The sequence below is a fragment of the Stegostoma tigrinum genome, chromosome 18, assembly GCF_030684315.1.
Source record: "Stegostoma tigrinum isolate sSteTig4 chromosome 18, sSteTig4.hap1, whole genome shotgun sequence".
Lineage (NCBI taxonomy): Eukaryota > Metazoa > Chordata > Chondrichthyes > Orectolobiformes > Stegostomatidae > Stegostoma > Stegostoma tigrinum.
Genome location: NC_081371.1, coordinates 6,666,323 through 6,685,435, shown reverse-complemented (window position 1 = coordinate 6,685,435; position 19,113 = coordinate 6,666,323). Strand labels below are relative to the sequence as shown.

At 46.4% G+C, this 19,113-nt stretch overlaps 1 protein-coding gene across 4 annotated transcripts in view; it reads left to right on the top strand.

The window, feature by feature from the left end:
* LOC125460781 (E3 ubiquitin-protein ligase TRIM33-like) overlaps nt 1-19,113 on the top strand; it is a 124,030-nt gene that overhangs the window by 56,543 nt on the left and 48,374 nt on the right. Inside the window, exon 1 of one of the 4 annotated variants that reach the window (XM_048548692.2) lies at nt 7,806-7,876. The exons of the other annotated variants lie outside the window; for them this stretch is intronic. Within the exon in view, the coding sequence (XP_048404649.1) occupies nt 7,817-7,876 (60 nt within the window). The 5' untranslated portion in view covers nt 7,806-7,816. Of the gene's footprint in view, nt 1-7,805; nt 7,877-19,113 lie in introns of those variants that run through there. 4 annotated transcript variants of the gene reach the window in all.

The following is a 19,113-nucleotide window of genomic DNA, read 5'->3' as shown; positions in this document are numbered from 1 at the left end:
GGCCTGGTAGTTGTGATATAGGTTAGAAAGGAATAGAAACTTGTTATAACACAGCAGCGCTGTACCTGATGGACCAACTGCCAGGGTTTATAATGTGGTTTGGTGTTCATTATTGAAACTTGTGATGATCTGGTACACCATGACCCAAAAATAGTTAGGTGCTTAAAAGCCAGAAATAATCTGCTTTGAATAGTTGATCTATCAAAGCATTGCTGTCTTTGCAAACTTGTTTTACAAGTCAAGTCTCTTGTATTAGACAGACTGTACTGAACCGCATTGTAAACCTCTCACCCCTTCTCTCTCCCTTTAACTTTAGTGTAATGAACAATCACTGTGACTCAATTTAAAAAAAAGAACTTATTCTCTTTCCATATAAAGAGAACAGCCTGGTTCTTACATTGTTGTATGTTTTTATATTTGTCAATGTCATTGAAGCCATTCTTTACCGGAACTGGGTAGCTCATTCTAATTTTTAATGTTCAAGGAGTAGGCAGCAAGGAGTTAGATCAATTATTTAGCTGCATCACACTTCACATAAACTCTTTCAACTTCAGGACTGTAATTTCAACAATTTTAGACTACATCAGCCTAAGGCAGCAACTTGGGCAATTTGGGATGGGGAAAAGAAATGCTGATCTAGATGCTTCACATCCTCAATAATTTTAAGAAAATACTTCAATTATGGAATGCAGTGTCATACTGGGATTAAGAAATGTTGCAGTTGATTTTTTTTTATGAACTTCAAACTAAACCACATTACGTTTCATCAATTATCCCTCCCCTTGCGCTGACTGAATCACCTCCCGCTGGCATTATTGATCTCCTTTCTCCTTGAATGTGTGTTTGTGGGGTGTTCTGTTCACTTTCAGTGCTACATTGAACCAAATTGCCAAATCTCCGCTTTTTAACCTTTTCTCCTGCCCTTATGAAAGGCCACCAGAGCCTTTTGTGTGTTATCATTTTAGTTTTGTAACTCTACACCAGTTTTTTAGTTTAAAAACTAGATTATGTAAAGCTCTCCTCTTCTGTTAATTTAGTGCTTGGTTTCTGCCCGCGCAATGACTACCTCATGGGTGAACACAGAATGCTAGATCTAATAACAACAGAGAAGTGATAAGATTGAAGTTAAGAAAGAGTGGGTTGAAAGTGGTGCCTCATTATTTTATGAACTGGATGAAAGTGATGAAGAATTCTGTGGAAAGCTGAATTTCTTTTTTGAATAGGTAACTTGGTGTGAGTGTGAATACAGTACAGCATGGTGGCTCAGTGCTGAGCACAAATGCCTCACAGCACCAGGGACCCGGATTCGGTTCCAGCCTCGACATTCTCCCTGTCTCTGTGTGCGTTTCTTCCCACTATCCAAAGATATGCAGGTCAATGGGATTGGCCAGGGATAATGCAGGGTTACAGGAATAGTGTGTGGGATGGATCTGGGTGGAGCGCTGTTCAGAGGCTCACTGAGGACTCAAGGGGCTGAATGGCCTGCGTCCACACTGCGTTCTACAATATCTACTGAATTGACTTATACAATGGGATCATTGAATCTACTTTCACTTTTTTTGAGACAGCACATTTTCATTATTTTAATGACACCATATAAAAATTGATTTTGGTAGCTCAGTCATGTTTATTCTGGTAATGGGGTTAGAATAAAGAACAAAGAAAATAACAGCACAGGAACAGGCCCATTGGCCCTCCAAGCCTGCGCCGATCCAGATCCTCTGTCTAAACCTGTCGCCTATTTTCCAAGGATCTGTGTCCCTCTGCTCCCTACCCATTCATGTATCTGTCTAGATACATCTTAAATAACACTATCATGCCTGCCCCCTCCCACCTTTGCTGGCAACACGTTCCAGGCACCCACCACCCTCTGGGTTAATTTAGAGGAGGAAGATTTGTTTTTGCTTTTGAGATTTGTCTCTATTGTAATTCAGATTTTAAAGTTTTGGAGTGGATTTGTGGCTCGTTTTGTGGGTGTTGAGGGCTTCATCAGAGGCTGTACTGAGGATGTTACCAAGCACGGTAACGAAACTTCTGCGAAACAAGAAACCAGCTTGGTGAGCCAACCAACCTAAATCAGTTTTATACACCAGTTTTGTGGGTGTAGGCACTTCTTTCTGTTGGACAGCTGGAGAATATCAGGGTCATTAGTGTTATGCGGCACAGAAACAGATCTTTTCAGTCCAACTCGTTGCACTGACCTGATATTTTGAACAGATCCCGTTCTATTTGCCATCTTTGGTCCCATATCCCTCTAAAACCTTTCTACTTATAAGATATAAGGCATAGTAGTGGAAATAAGGCCATTCGGCCCATCGAGTCCACGCCGCCATTTAAATCATGGCTGATGGGCATTTCAACTCCACTTCCCTGCACTCTCTCCGTAGCCCTTAATTCCCTGCGAGATCAAGAATTTATCAATCTCCGCCTTGAAGACGTTTAACGCCCCGGCCTCCACTGCGCTCCGTGGCAATGAATTCCACAGGCCCACCACACTCTGGCTGAAGAAATGTCTCCTCATTTCCAGTTTAAATTTACCCCCTCTAATTTTAAGGCTGTGCCCACAGGTCCTAGTCTCTCCTCCTAACGGAAACAACTTCCTAGCGTCCACCCTTTCTAAGCCATACATTATCCTGTAAGTTTCTGAGATCTCCCCTCAACCTTCTAAACTCTAATGAATACAAGCCCAGGATCCTCAGCCGTTCATCGTACGTTAAATCTACCATTCCAGGAATCGTCCGTGTGCATCTCCACTGGACACGCTCTATCACCAGTATGTCTTTCCTGAGGTGTGGGGCCCAAAATTGGACACAGTATTCTAAATGGGGCCTAACTAGAGCTTTATAAAGTCTCAGAAGCACATTGCTGCTTTTCTGTTCCAACCCTCTTGAGATAACCATGTACCCGACCAGATGCTTTTTAAATGTTGTAATTGTACCAGTCTCCACCATCTCCTCTGGCAGCTCATTCTATACACGCCACACCCTCTGTGTGGAAAAAGTCACCCCTGAGGACCCTTTTAAACCTTTCTCCTGTCACCTTAAACCTATGGCCTCTGGTTTTGGATTCCACTACCCTGGAGTCCTTGTCTAGTTCACTCTTTTCAAGCCCCTCACAATTTTATAAACCTAATAAGGTCACTCCTCAGCTTCCGACGCTCCAGGGAAAATAGCCTTATCCGATTCAACCTGTCCCTTTAGCTCAAACCCTCCAATCCCAGCAGCGTCCTCTGTTAATCTTTCCTGAGCCCTTTCAAGTGTAGCAGCAGTATTCCAAAAGTGGCCTCACCAATGTCCACTACAGCCACCACACGATCTCCCAACTCCTATACACATTGCACTGACCAATGAAAATGAGTATACCGAATGCCTTCACCACCCTGTCTACTTGCGATTCCACTTCAAAAGAACGATGCACCTGTACCTTGAAGTCTATTTGGCAACACTCCCCAGTGCCCTACCATTAACTAAATAAGTCCTGCCTTGGTTTTCTGTACCAAAATGCAACCCTACACATTTATTTAAATTAAATTCCATTTGCCACTCCTCGGCCTGTTGGCCCATCTGACCGATGCCCTGTTGTACTCTGTCAAAACCTCCCTTACTGCCCACTAGACCGCCCATTTTGATGTCATCTGCAAACTTAGTAACCATTCCTCCTACATTCACATCCAAATTATTCATGTAAATAGCAAAAAGCAGTGGACCCAGCACTAACCGTTGTAGCACATCACTGGTCACAAGCCTCCAGTCTGAGAAACAGCCCTCTACTGCCCCACCTTCTGCCTCCTGCTCTCAAACTTATGTTGTGTCCAGTTGACCAACTCCCCTTGGATTCCATATGACCTAACTTTGCTCACCAGTCTACCATGAGGAACCTTGTCAGTTGCATGGCCAGTAAGTAAGCCTGTCCTCAGAATATCCTTATTTCTATATTTTTAATTTGAGCTGTATCACAAATAATCATTCTTTTGAAATTAAATTGACAATGAGGATGGGGCAAGTTGCAAGCTGTATGATTATGACTCTTTTCTGGTGCTGGAGATGCAGAGGTCTGGATTTTGCCTTGTGGGTGATGAGCAGAGAGCAATTCCCTTGGAGAAGGGAAACAATGAACTTCCCAACCAGCCAATGGGAGAGGCAGGCAGAGATTTCTAGTGAGGGATGAGGAAACAGTGACCGGATAGGCAAACCATGAAGTCACCAGGTGTTGTACAGGGATAAACCTGCTTTGACCGCAGTGTTAAAGTTCTGCAGTCCACTTTTGACACAGGGTCGCTGGACTTGAAATGTTAACTCTGCTTTCTCTCCACAAATGCTGCCAGACCTACTGAGTTTCTCCAGCACACTGTGTGTGTGTGTGTGTGTGTGTGTGTGTGTGTGTGTGTGTGTGTATATATATATGTCTGTCCCGGGGGCATAAACATGGCAGATACCACCATAGGGATAACAGGAACTGCAGAAGCTGGAGAATCTGAGATAACAAAGTGTGGAGCTGGATGAACACAGCAGGCCAAGTAGCATCTTAGGAGCAGGAAAGCTGACGATTCGGGCTGAGACCCTTCATCAGAAAGCGTCTAGGCCCGAAACGTCAGCTTTTGAGTTAAGATGCTGCTTGGCCTGCTGTGTTCATCCAACTCGACACTTTGTCATTGCAGATACCACCATGATAGTTTTAAATGCGATGAGTAAAGTACGGAATTGAAATTTGGTCTCTGGTGACCATGAAATTATGATTATTGTTTAAAACAAAATATCTTGTTTGTTACTGCCTTTTTTTAGCAAAGGAAATCTTGCTCGACCTGGCCTTCATGTGACTCTGGATGCCAGGTCTCATCAGCCGCTGGGCTCGAGGCTAGTTAAGGATATTCAACAAAAGCAGGGCTTGCCAGTGATAAGCATATTCCATGCTAGATTAATTGAAAAGAAAACAACTTTGTTATGACTTACTCGTCCTTCGAGTACTTTTGGAATACTTTTTTGAGAGACACGATAGCATGCTGTATAAATGCTCATGTTCAACATAGAAACCTGTTAATGTACCTCGGATTGGTGCCTAACAGGCTCCTGTGTATGTTGTCTATTTAATTGCCTTGCGTTTAATTATTGTCTTGACCAATATGAGCTACAGATTACATATGAATCAGGAGCAGTAGACCAGACAGCACCTCAAGCCAGCTCCAGCATTCACTATGATTACAGAATCCCTGCAATGCAGACAGATGCCATTCAGCCCATTTGGTCTGCACTGACCCATAATGAAACCCACCCAGACCCAACTGCCACCCAACCCCTGTAACCCTGCATTTCCCAGGACTAACCCATCTAGCCCGCACGTCCCTGGATGCTATGGGGCAATTTAGGATTGCGAATCTACCCTAACCTGCGCATCTTTGGACTGTGGGAGGAGTCTGGAGCGCCTGGCAGAAATCCATGCAGCCGCAGGGAAAGCTTGCAAACTCCAAGCAAATAGTTGCCCAAGGCTAGAGTTGAACTTGTGCCTCTGGTGCTCTGAGGCAGCTTTGTTAACCACTGTGCCACCATGGCTCGCTCTTTTGGTGGTGGTTAAAGCTTTACTCCTCACCATCACTGCCCTGCCACACCTCCACGTACCTCCACCTTAATTGTTCTACCTCAATGTCTTCTGAGGCAGAAATCCAAAGTACCTGTCCTCTATAGGGAAAAGAAATCCCCATTTCTGTCTTTGACCTAGAGTGCCCCCACAGAAGGAAACATCCTTTCCACATCCATATCCAGGGCCATTCAGCACTTTACACACTTCAATCAAGTGCCCTGTCACTCTCTTCTAAACTTAATTGTGCAATACTTCTATTTTATTTTGTACATAATCCTCACTTATATACAAAACCGCCTTGTGTAATTATACTGACTCTCCTTATAAAAGAATGTCCCCCAGATGAGTAAGAGGCACTGTGGCCAGAGAAGGTGGGTGGGAAATGTATTAAATAATTGAGATATCATCTTCTGGTCCTGAACCCGTGGCACGGTAACTGTGGGCAAACTTGAGAGTTGGTCTGGATTCTGACGCCTTATGTAAAAAGGAAGCGTCTCTCTCAGTAATTTCAAAGCTGCCCCACTGCCCTTGTGCATGCCATAGGTGCAATGTCTACACTTAATGAAGCGATGCCTTCAAACACCAGGTCTTGGCAGGCTCTACATGTAATGACTCCTCATGAAGCAAGGTTCCAGGTAGCTTGTTATCAACTTTCCCATGTTTCAGTTCCCTTATTCACATGTACTTGAATGCATTCATCAGGACGGAACGTTTGGTGTGTTGGTACCAACTTCGTGAGCGGACAGGAATTGTCCCAAAAAACCTTAGCTATCCATGCTTCATTGAAAATATAAATCTCTTCTGGCCCAAAACGTCAGCTTTTGTGCTCCTGAGATGCTGCTTGGCCTGCTGTGTTCATCCATCTTCACACTTTGTTAACTTGGATTCTCCAGCATCTGCAGTTCCCGTTATCCCTTCTCTATTTCTGTAAGGATTTCAGAAGAATGAGGCTAACTAGTTAGTTTTTTTTTCTCAGTCTGATCCTGATTTCCTGAGTGTAAATCACTCCACTGTTTCCTTTTGCTACTATAAATGGAATCGTTACATTGTGTTTATAGTGATTTGTTCAGAATGGATCAATGTTTCTGTTACATTGGCTCCTTACTAATGTAGCTGGGAGGTGAGAGTTCTAATCTAGCTTTTGGACAGAATAGATGTATCTATATTGCTCCCTAAAGTCCCAGTGATTACTCCTGACCCAGTGTAATTGTATGGTACTTGCTGTCATGCAATGCATCTCCTTATCGGCCCAGAACAGTGTGACTTGTGTAGATACCCTGCAGTGGTATATCCTCCGTTGCCATGAGATAAAGGATGATTTAGCTACCTGAAGCCACCCTTACCATGCACCCGGTACTGGTAGAGGTATACTCATTATCTGGTAAAGTACCAGACATCATTCACAGGGTGTTTCAGATCTCGCCCATTCTTAATCTGCCTGTCTGTCTCTCGCTCGCGCTCTCTCTTCTCCCTGCCGCCACACACCGCACCCCCCCAACTCCCACCTCCATATTTTTTGGTGCAATATGGTGAAAAAGAGAGGAAGTGACGGTTGAAAATTTATTAATCACAATTGATAGTTTTTTTTTGTTATAAGGGTATCTTAAGGTTATGTAATCAAGGCAAGTAGGTGGTGTTAGAATCCATACAGGCCATGATCTGACTGTATGTTGGAGCAGGGTTGAGAAGCTCAGTTGTTTATTCATTTTCCTATGTCCCAACTGCTTTGAAAACCATTGTCAGCTGCATATTTTGCACAGAAGTATGCCATAAAGTGAAAAGGTATAATGTGAGGAAGCTATGTTTGGGGAAAGCCATTTACCCTAGCTGAAAATATGAGTTCCAACAGAAATTCGATTTGACCTTGTTATGTTCTATCTATTGGGAGGGAAGGAGATAATACTGAATATTGCCGTTCTGATCTTTGACCCCAATATTGTGTCCAGTATTTCATATTTCTCTTTTTACAGCAGACTAAGCGATAATGAGAATTTGGCTAAGTGAGCTGTTTTCCTTCCATCATTCATTGAGTTACTTGTGTTGGGGAGAATTTTAACTTGTTGTAGTTTCTCGTCCTGGTGTTTTGGTTTTACGGTCATGGGTTGTCATTCATTCACCTGCCTTTCACTGATCATTTGGGTAAAGTTTACAGTACATTTTTGTTTAGCTTTTTGTGCATGGTTTTAAAAGGAAACAAAATATAAGAGAACTTGCTTTCTGGAGTAGAAACTGTAATCTGCACATGAAGCCTGCCATGTTCACCGTTTGCAGAAATCCCCATGTGAGGTTTTTGAGGAGGCTGGTAGGACTTTATGTATCATATTTGTATAAATTCATTAATCACATAGCTGAGAATGTTGCGCAGAATAAGTTGCTTGACAGAGCATGCATGCATCAAAAAACCTTCCGTTTGGATTTAAATCGCTACCAAACATCCTTGAATTGTGATGTATATATAAGTCAGGCTCTTGTGGCACTATGGTAGTGTCCCTACTTCTGAGCCTGGAGAGCAGGTTTCAAGTCTTGCCTATCCTAGATGTGTGTCATATCAGCTTCGAACAAGTTGATTTAAAAACAATTACAAATGTAAACTAATTGTTCAACTTTTTTTAATTCCAAAATTTCCCTCAGGTTTGTTTCCAGCATAAGGAAACTGGAACTTGAATGAAACTGTAATCTTAATCATCCTTTCTGACATTAGGCATCTGTTTGTGTATCTGCAGGCCTCTCTGTCTGTCTGTCTCTCTGTCACCAAGATCAATGACAGGGAAATGGAGAATAAAGGTAATAAAGTGTGGAGCTGGATGAACACAGCAGGCCAAGCAGCATCTCAGGAGCACAAAAGCTGACGTTTCGGGCCTAGACCCTTCAGAGAGGGGGATGGGGAGAGGGTTCTGGAATAAATAGGGAGAGAGGGGGAGGCAGACCGAAGATGGAGAGAAAAGAAGATAGGTGGAGAGGAGAGTATAGGTAGGGAGGGGATAGGTCAGTCCAGGGAAGACGGACAGGTCAAGGAGGTGGGATGAGGTTAGTAGGTAGGAGATGGCGGTGCGGTTTGGGGTGGGAGGAAGGGATGGGTGAGAGGAAGAACAGATTAGGGAGGCAGAGACAGGCTGAGCTGCTTTTGGGATGCAGTGGGGGGAGGGGATGAACTGGGCTGGTTTTGGGATGCAGTGGGTGGAGGGGACGAGCTGGGCTGGTTTTGGGATGCGGTGGGGGAAGGAGAGATTTTGAAGCTGATGAAGTCCACATTGATACCATTGGGCTGCAGGGTTCCCAAGCTGAATATGAGTTGCTGTTCCTGCACCCTTCGGGTGGCATCATTGTGGCACTGCAGGAGGCCCATGATGGACATGTCATCTAAAGAATGGGAGGGGGAGTTGAAATGGTTTGCGACTGGGAGGTGCAGATGTTTATTGCGAACCGAGCGGAGGTGTTCCGCAAAGCGGTGCCCAAGACTCCGCTTGGTTTCCCCAATGTAGAGGAAGCCACACCGGGTACAATGGATACAGTATACCACATTGGCAGATGTGCAGGTGAACCTCTGCTTAATATGGAAAGTCATCTTGGGGCCTGGGATAGGGGTGAGGGAGGAGGTGTGGGGGCAAGTGTAGCATTTTCTGCGGTTGCAGGGGAAGGTGCCGGGTGTGGTGGGGTTGGAGGGCAGTGTGGAGCGAACAAGGGAGTCATGGAGAGAGTGGTCTCTCCGGAGAGCAGACAAGGGTGGGGATGGAAAAATGTCTTGGGTGGTGGAGTCGGGTTGCAGAAGTGTCGGAGGATGATGCGTTGTATCCGGATGTTGGTGGGCTGGTGTGTGAGAACGAGGGGATCCTCTTTGGGCGGTTGTGGCGGGGGAAGGGTGTGAGGGATGTGTTGTGGGAAATGCGGGAGCCGCGGTCAAGAGTGTTCTCGACCACTGTGGGGGGAAAGTTGCGGTCCTTGAAGAAATTGGACATCTGGGATGTGCGGGAGTGGAATGCGTCTTCCTGGGAGCAGATGTGGCGGAGGCGGAGGAATTGGGAATAGGGGATGGAATTTTTGGAGGAGGGTGGGTGGTAGGAGGTGTATTCTCGGTAGCTGTGGGAGTCGGTGGGCTTGAAATGGACATCGGTTACAAGCTAGTTGCCCGAGATGGAGACTGAGGTCCAGGAAGGTGAAGGATGTGTTGGAGATGGCCCAGGTGAACTTGAGGTTGGGGTGGAAGGTGTTGAAGTGGATGAACTGTTCGAGCTCCTCTGGGGAGCAAGAGGCATTCCACTCCCGCACATCCCAGATGTCCAAGTCTTCAAGGACTGCAACTTGCCCCCCACAGTGGTCGAGAACGCCCGTGACCGCGTCTCCCTTATTTCCCGCAACACATCCCTCACACCCCGCCCCCGCCACAACCACCCAAAGAGGATCCCCCTCGTTCTCACACACCACCCCACCTACCACCGGATACAACGCATCATCCTCCGACACTTCCGCCATCTACGATCCAACCCCACCACCCAAGACATTTTTCCATCCCCACCCCTGTCTGCTTTCCAGAGAGACCACTCTGTCCGTGACTCCCTTGTTCGCTCCACACTGCCCTCCAACCCCACCTCACCCGGCACCTTCCCCTGCAACCGCAGGAAGTGCTGCACTTGTCCCCGCACCTATCCCAGGCCTCAAGATGACTTTCCATATTAAGCAGAGGTTCACCTGCACATCTGCCAATGTGGTATATTGTATCCATTGTACCTGGTGTGGCTTCCTCTACATTGGGGAAACCAAGCGGAGGCTTGGGCATCGCTTTGCAGAACACCTCCGCTCGGTTCGCATCAAACAACTGCACCTCCCAGTCGCAAACCATTTCAACTCCCCCTCCCATTCTTTAGATGACATGTCCATCATGGGCCTCCTGCAGTGCCACAATGATGCCACCCGAAGGTTGCAGGAACAGCAACTCATATTCCGCTTGGGAACCCTGCAGCCTAATTGTATCAATGTGGACTTCACCAGTTTCAAAATCTCCCCTTCCCCCACTGCATCCCAAAACCAGCCCAGCCTGTCTCCGCTTCCCTAATCTGTTCTTCCTCTCACCCATCCCTTCCTCCCATCCCTAGCCGCACCTCCATCTCCTACCTACTAACCTCATCCCACCTCCTTGACCTGTCCGTCTTCCCTGGACTGACCTATCCCCTCCCTACCTCCCCACCTATACTCTCCTCTCCACCTATCTTCTTTTCTCTCCATCTTCGGTCTGCCTCCCCCTCTCTCCCTATTTATTCCAGAACCCTCTCCCCATCCCCCTCTCTGAAGGGTCTAGGCCCGAAACGTCAGCTTTTGTGCTCCTGAGATGCTGCTTGGCCTGCTGTGTTCATCCAGCTTCACACTTTATTATCTTGGCTTCCTCAGCATCTGCAGTTCCCATTATCTCTGAGGAGAATAAAGGTGGTGGGTTGGGGTGGAGCTGGGGGAGCGAGTGTTTAAGTCTCGAAGTAAATTTATTTTTAAGCTTGCCTCTTTAGTGATTTATTTTGTTCCAATGTTCATCTTTGTTGAAACCCACCCTTGATAATATGTATGACTATGTGGGCCTAACACAGCTACTTTCCTATCAGCAATGCAGTTCAAACCAGTCAAGGGCATTTGGGATTTGCACTGAGCTCATTTTTGTCAGGCATTATTTATAACTGGTCATGCGATACCATTTCAGTTTCCCTCTTGCCTACTGCCTCCATTGAACAATTTGGTTTCGATTACATTACAGGCCTGCATCCATTGGTCTAATTGCCTGTAATTAACTGGAGGTGCTTTTGTTGCTCAGTGCTACCTGTGGCCCTAATTGAAATCTTTCACCTGCCTAAGACTAAAATACGATGTGTGTTCATTTGTCTTGTGGCTGTAAATGCTGTCAAGAGGTGGGACACTGTGCTCCATTCCATCCAGTTTACAAACTAACACTGTAAGACAGCTTCAACTGCAGGGCACTCACCAGCCTGCATAGTCAATTCCTCTCACAGTGCATTTAAGCAAAAGCCAACTTTGTTTTTTGCCCTAACCGTTCCCCCAAGCACCGCCTTAGCTCTTTCCCTCCAGTTCTGTTTTGGTCCTGCTTTGTGTTCTGTCTGCTCTGTTCCTTTCTTGCCGTTTTGTTGTTCTTTCACTGCATCTGTTGCCAGAATAGAGATTATGGGATCATTGCAATCCAGTAGAAAGCCATTTGACCTATTATTAGTGCTGGCCCTCTGAACGAGCAGTTCACACATACTGCCACTGTCTCCATGTTGCTGAATGTTCCCGCTTTTTCAAATGTTCAGAATATATAGGAAAAGTTTACAGTGCAGGAGGAGGACATTCTGCCTCTTGTGTCTGCACCTACCGAAAATGCACCACCCAGCCGAATCCATTTTCCGGATGTTTGGTCCGTATCCCTGGAGGCTACAGGATTTCAGATGCATGTTGTGAGCCCTTGAAGTGAGTTGAGGGTTTCTGCACCTCCCATCCTTTCAGGCGGTGAGTACCAGATGCCTCCCATCCTCTGGATGAATTTCCTCTCATAGCTTTCAAGTGAATGGCTCAGCAATGTTTCCTTGCCATTGCCTCAGAGTCAGGGACCCAGGTTCAATTCCAGCCTGGGGCAACTGTCCGTGTGGAGTTTGCATATTCTCCCAGTGTCTGCATGGGTTTCCTCCGGGTGCTCCGGTTTGCTCCCACAGTCCAAAGATATGCGCCTAGGTGGATTGGCTGCACTAAATTGCCCAGGGATTTGTAGGTGGAGGTGGATTAGCCATGAGGAATCAGGATTACAGAGATAGGGTCAAGGGGTGAATCTGGGTGGAGTACTCTTCACAAGGTTGGTGTGGACATGCTGGTGGGCTGAATGGTCTGCTTCCACGCAGTAGGGATTCTATGATTTCAATGGTCTAACTGGGGAAATGGGTCTTTGTCCACCTGATCTATCTAGGCTCCCCTCAATGTTGCATCTCTATCTTTTCAGTTCCCTTTGTTCTCCTTAGAAGAACAGGCCTTTCCTCATGTCTGCAATTTTCCAGAGTTGGCAGCCTCCTCCATAAATCTCCTGTATCCTCCCTTATGCGGTGACATTTTTCTCTGACGAGGCTGGTGGGAATAATCTACCCAATCATTGACAACAATGTTTGTCATCTCTGCATTGGGGAGACAAAGTGCAGTCTGGGATTTGCAGAGCCCTTACGTTTCATCTGCAAAAGTGACCCTGAGCTTCTGACCATTTCAACGCAGTGTACCCTGGCCAGTATCTCTGGGTCTTGGGCTTGTTACAGTGCTCCAGTGAATCTCAGTATAAGTTGGAAGAACAACATTTCATTGTTTGCTTGGGAATCCTGTCACCTTCTGGTCTCAATATCAAGTTGTATAATTATAGGGCTGAGCACCTTCTCCCATGCCCTTACCCAACTTGCATATCCCAAGGTTTATCATCACGTGGGCTGTTACCATAACTATCCCATTGTCAGCCACTAATGCTCCCTATTAACAACTATTCATTCTTTTATTCTGACTTTTACCCATTCCTTTGCCCAGCTGTTTTTGTCTCCCTGGGCTCCATCTCCACCAATGGTCTATTCCTTAGCTCTCCTCCCACCCCTTCTCTAGCACATATACCAAAGTTTTCCTGGTACCAGTCTGTTCTGAAGAAGGGCTGCTGGATGTGAAACATTAACTCTGCTTTCTTTCCACTGATGCTGCCAGACCTCATGAGTTTCTCCAGCAATTTCTGCTTTTGTTTTGACCGATTGCATGTTGGCAGTAGTTGGCATTGTATGCTCATAATGATCACTACCAACAAAATGCCCTCTCACTGCCACTTCTTCCATCTTGTTTCCTGAAACCAAGTGCACAGCTTCACCCTGAAGGTTCTCTGGTGGAACAGGAGTTTTCTGAATGCACCTCCAGAATTCTGATCCCTCCAATTCTATTTAGCGTTAAAACTAACACAGTTATTGTTGGGATAGTAAAACATCCCTTGATAATAGGGTAATTCCGCCATCAGTTGTTTTATAGACTGCTGCAGCAGCAGCAAGTGAATGGGATTGTTCTCGTGTGTATGATCCACCAGTTGGTATATTTCACATTGATAAATCACCTTGCTTTCACTGACAGATGCCCAGGAGTTCTGTTTACTGTAGCCCATCGCAATTTAATTTTACAGAAACAGTTACTATACTACACCGAGTATAACAATTGTTTTTGTAGTAAGTTGATTAATTTTTTTTGTTAAAATTGACTGTTTGCTGGGAATCCTGTCCTATCTCCCAACTGCTTGGCTGATGCAGTGCTGTCAACCGATTGTATTATCACTGTTTTATTGAATAGTCACTGATCTCTCCTCGCGCCCCCCCCCCCCCCTGCCCTTTCTCCTGCTTTTCTTTCTCCTTCTCCTTTTCCTCTCCTCTCCTCGCCATCTCTTTTTATTATTCTCTCTCTCCCAATGTCCCTCACATGCTGTCTCTTCATGGCCACTCTTGTTCTTTTTCTTTCTTTTCAAAACATCTTCATATCTCACTCTTCTTGCCTCTTTCCTTTCTTTTCTCCCTCCCCCGCTGCTTCTTTTCTCCCTGTCCCCCCCCCCCCCACCCCTCCTCCTTTTCTTGCTCTCTTTTCCTTCCATTTCACCCCCTGCCCGTGCCGACATCTGAGTTGTTTGGAAATATTCAGCAGGTCTGGCACCATCTGTGGAGAGGGAAGGTCTTTACTCTCTTTTTCTGTTGTCATTTCAGCTCTGCTGTTGTTTTCTCTACTTTTTTTTAAGAAGAAATTCAGCAGTGGGTGCTCTGGCTTGTATTTCTTGAACACACAAATGTGTAGCAGCTCCAAGCCCACCCTGGCCCCTGCTGCACCTCCTTTTTGCTTGGACCCTTGCAGCTACAATGACAACTTTCTCGCTAAGTCACGAATTGTACCATGAACCGGAGAGGAGATGGAATTGGCTAATGTCAGCTGTGTACAAACTCCGGGTATTAATCTCCTCTGCCATCTAGTGTGTCTCATATATCATCTGTAGGGATGGGTGTGGCGCAGCCCATTGTGCAGTGATCTGCCTTGTTTTACGGTGTTCAATACCCAAGCTTTGCCGCATAGTGATAAGGGGCATTGTTCATTCGTGTCCTAAAAATGTGTCAGGAGATTGTAAGGCAAAATAGTTAACAAACTTGCATTTATATAGCAGAGATAATGGGAACTGCAGATGCTGGAGAATCCAAGATAATAAAGTGTGGAGCTGGATGAATACAGCAGGCCAAGCAGCATCTCAGGAGCACAAAAGCTGACATTTCGGGCCTAGATCCTCCTTCAGAGAGGGGGATGGGGAGACGGTTCTGAAATAAATAGAGAGAGAGGGGGAGGCGGACCGAAGATGGATGGAGGAGAAGATAGGTGGACAGGAGAGTATAGGTGGGGAGGTAGGCAGGGGATAGGTCAGTCCAGGGAAGACGGACAGGTCAAGGAGGTGGGATGAATTTAGTAGGTAGGAGATGGAGGTGCGGCTTGGGGTGGGAGGAAGGGATGGGTGAGAGGAAGAACAGGTCAGGGAGGCGGAGGCAGAGACAGGCTGGGCTGGTTGTGTGGTGCAGTGGGGGGAGGGGCCCAGTTCGTCCCCTCCCCCCACTGCACCACAGAACCAGCCCAGCTCCCCCCACTGCATTCCAAAGCCAGCCCAGCCTGTCTCTGCCTCCCTAACCTGTTCTTCCTCTCACCTATCCCTTCCTCCCACCCCAAACTGCACATCCATTTCCTACCTACTAACCTCATCCCACCTCCTTGACCTGTCCGTCTTCCCTGGACTGACCTATCCCTTCCCTATCTATACTCTCCTCTCCACCTATCTTCTTTTCTCTCCATCTTCGGTCTGCCTCCCCCTCTCTCCCTATTTATTCCAGAACCCTCACCCCATCCCCCTCTCTGAAGGGTCTAGGCCCGAAACGTCAGCTTTTGTGCTCCTGAGATGCTGCTTGGCCTGCTGTGTTCATCCAGCTTCACACTTTGTTATTTTTTGGAGGTGCATGTTTTCCTACGAGACTTAAGTGAGGTCTTGCCTATGTTCCCGAATAAGAACTTAAAGACTCGTGACAGGTTTTTGTTTTGTGCCTGACTGCCCGGTAACATTCTCTCACCTCAGTCTCAGCAGGAGAACTGGTCTGTCATCCAGTTGATAGCTACGGAAGCTTCTTTTCTGAGTAATTCTTTGCACGTGATGTGCTTTATAACACTTAAAACCTGGGACTGGTATGTTACCGGCAGCATGTAAATGCAAGCTGTTGTTAGGAGGCTGCTCTGATGCAGTCAGCACGGTGAGATTTCTATTGAGCCAGGCTACGCTGGTATTTGCTTATTGAATACTTTGATCTTGCTGTTGGATCAGGGGAGCTATTTCTGACAGTGCAGGAACCATTAAAGGAAGGAACCGTTGCTCTAGGGAATTTGACAACTCCCAGCTAGGCTGCTGAGGTAGAAGACTCCAACTTTACTGCGATAATGCCATGTTGCAGAGTACTATGGTTTTGATGGAAGCTTGCCCAGAATCCTTGCTGATCACAGTCAGACCCAAGCGCTGGTGTTATGCCCAAGTTAAAGATTGTCCACCAAGTTCTTGAAACAGAGTTTTGTTTCTTCCTCTGGCCCCTGGCGTGGATAAGGAATTTGGGTTCCCGGTTTTGGTTCCGAAGGACTTGATTTAAGTGAGAGGGACCCTCATTGCCAGAACCTCTTTGGATCACATTTTGTTATCTTGGATTCTCCAGCGTCTGCAGTTCCCATTATCACTGATACAAAGGGAAAGATGTGTCTGGTTGTGGCATCCTGTTAGAGCTGATGGAAATGGCGGCTTACAATCCTTTGGATGCACAGGCTGGTGGGGTGAAAGTGAGGACCGAGGACCCCTGCTGTGGGAAGGAAGAGAATGAGTGAGCCTCAGCACAAGCTCAAAGAACAGCATCTCATTTCCTGCATAGGGACCCTGTAGCCTCTGGCACACAACGTCTGAGTTCAATAACTTTAGAGCTTGATTCCATCCATCTATGTTGTTTACATACTCCCACACCCAGTTCTATTATGACATCTATGTTGTTTACATACTCCCACACCCAGTTCTATTATTTTGTAAGGTGTGTTCAGGAGGGTTTCCTAACGCAGTACGTTGACAGGCCGACGAGGGGAGAGGCCATTCTAGACTTGGTGCTCGGAAACGAGCCGGGGCAGGTATCAGATCTTGTGGTGGGAGAGCATTTTGGTGATAGTGACCATAACACTCTCTCATTCTACATAGCTATGGAGAAGGAGAGGATTAGGCAGAATGGGAGGATATTTAATTGGGGAAGAGGAAACTATGATGCGATTAGACACGAGTTAGGAAGCATGGACTGGGAGCAGTTGTTCCATGGTAAGGGAACTATAGACATGTGGAGATGGTTTAAGGAACAGTTGTTGGGAGTGATGAGTAAATATGTCCCTCTGAGACAGGCAAGACGGGGTAAGATAAAGGAACCTTGGATGACGAGAGCGGTGGAGCTTCTAGTGAAAAGGAAGAAGGTAGCTTACATAAGGTGGAGGAAGCTAGGGTCAAGTTCAGCTAGAGAGGATTACATGCAGGCAAGGAAGGAGCTCAAAAATGGTCTGAGGAGAGCCAGGAGGGGGCACGAGAAAGGCTTGGCAGAAGGAATCCGGGAAAACACAAAGGCATTTTACACTTACGTGAGGAATAAGAGAATGGTCAAAGAAAGAGTAGGGCCGATCAGGGATAGCATAGGGAACTTGTGTGTGGAGCCTGAGGAGGTAGGGGAAGCCCTAAATGAGTTTTTTGCTTCTGTCTTTACGAAAGAAACGACCTGTGTAGTGAATGAAACCTTTGAAGAGCAGGTGTGCATGCTGGAATGGATAGAGATAGAGGAAGCTGATGTACTGAAAATTTTGTCAAACATTAAGATTGACAAGTCGCCAGGCCCGGATCAGATTTGTCCTCGGCTGCTTTGGGAAGCGAGAAATGCAATTGCTTCGCCACTTGCGAAGATCTTTGCATCCTCGCTCTCCACTGGAGTCGTACCTGAGGACTGGAGAGAGGCAAATGTAATTCCTCTCTTCAAGAAAGGAAATAGGGAAATCCCCGGCAATTATAGACCGGTAAGTCTCACGTCTGTCGTCTGCAAGGTGTTAGAAAGGATTCTGAGGGATAAGATTTATGACCATCTGGAAGAGCATGGCTTGATCAAATACAGTCAACACGGCTTTGTGAGGGGTAGGTCATGCCTTACAAACCTTATCGAGTTTTTTGAGGATGTGACTAGTAAGGTTGATGAGGGTCAAGCTGTGGATGTGGTGTATATGGACTTCAGTAAGGCATTTGATAAGGTTCCCCATGGAAGGCTCATTCAGAAGGTCAGGAGGAATGGGATACAGGGGAACTTAGCTGCTTGGATACAGAATTGGCTGGCCAACAGAAGACAGCGAGTGGTAGTAGAAGGAAAATATTCTGCCTGGAAGTCAGTGGTGAGTGGGGTTCCACAGGGCTCTGTCCTTGGGCCTCTACTGTTTGTAATTTTTATTAATGACTTGGACGAGGGAATTGAAGGATGGGTCAGCAAGTTTGCAGACGACACAAAGGTCGGAGGTGTCGTTGACAGTGTAGAGGGCTGTTGTAGGCTGCAGCGGGACATTGACAGGATGCAGAGATGGGCTGAGAGGTGGCAGATGGAGTTCAACCTGGATAAATGCGAGGTGATGCATTTTGGAAGGTCGAATTTGAAAGCTGAGTACAGGATTAAGGATAGGATTCTTGGCAGCGTGGAGGAACAGAGGGATCTTGGTGTGCAGATACATAGATCCCTTAAAATGGCCACCCAAGTGGACAGGGTTGTTAAGAAAGCATATGGTGTTTTGGCTTTCATTAACAGGGGGATTGAGTTTAAGAGTCGTGAGATCTTGTTGCAGCTCTATAAAACTTTGGTTAGACCGCACTTGGAATACTGCGTCCAGTTCTGGGCGCCCTATTATAGGAAAGATGTGGATGCTTTGGAGAGGGTTCAGAGGAGGTTTACCAGGATGCTGCCTGGACTGGAGGGCTTATCTTATGAAGAGAGGTTGACTGAGCTCGGTCTCTTTTCATTGGAGAAAAGGAGGAGGAGAGGGGACCTAATTGAGGTATACAAGATAATGAGAGGCATAGATAGAGTTGATAGCCAGAGACTATTTCCCAGGGCAGAAATGGCTAGCACGAGGGGTCATAGTTTTAAGCTGGTTGGTGGAAAGTATAGAGGGGATGTCAGAGGCAGGTTCTTTACGCAGAGAGTTGTGAGAGCATGGAATGCGTTGCCAGCAGCAGTTGTGGAAGCAAGGTCATTGGGGTCATTTAAGAGACTGCTGGACATGCATATGGTCACAGAAATTTGAGGGTGCATCCATGAGGATCAATGGTCGGCACAACATTGTGGGCTGAAGGGCCTGTTCTGTGCTGTACTGTTCTATGTTCTATGTTCTATGCCACACTAAATGAGAGACCCCTTTTGTGCGAATTGTAAGAACCCCATGGCATCCTTCTGAAGA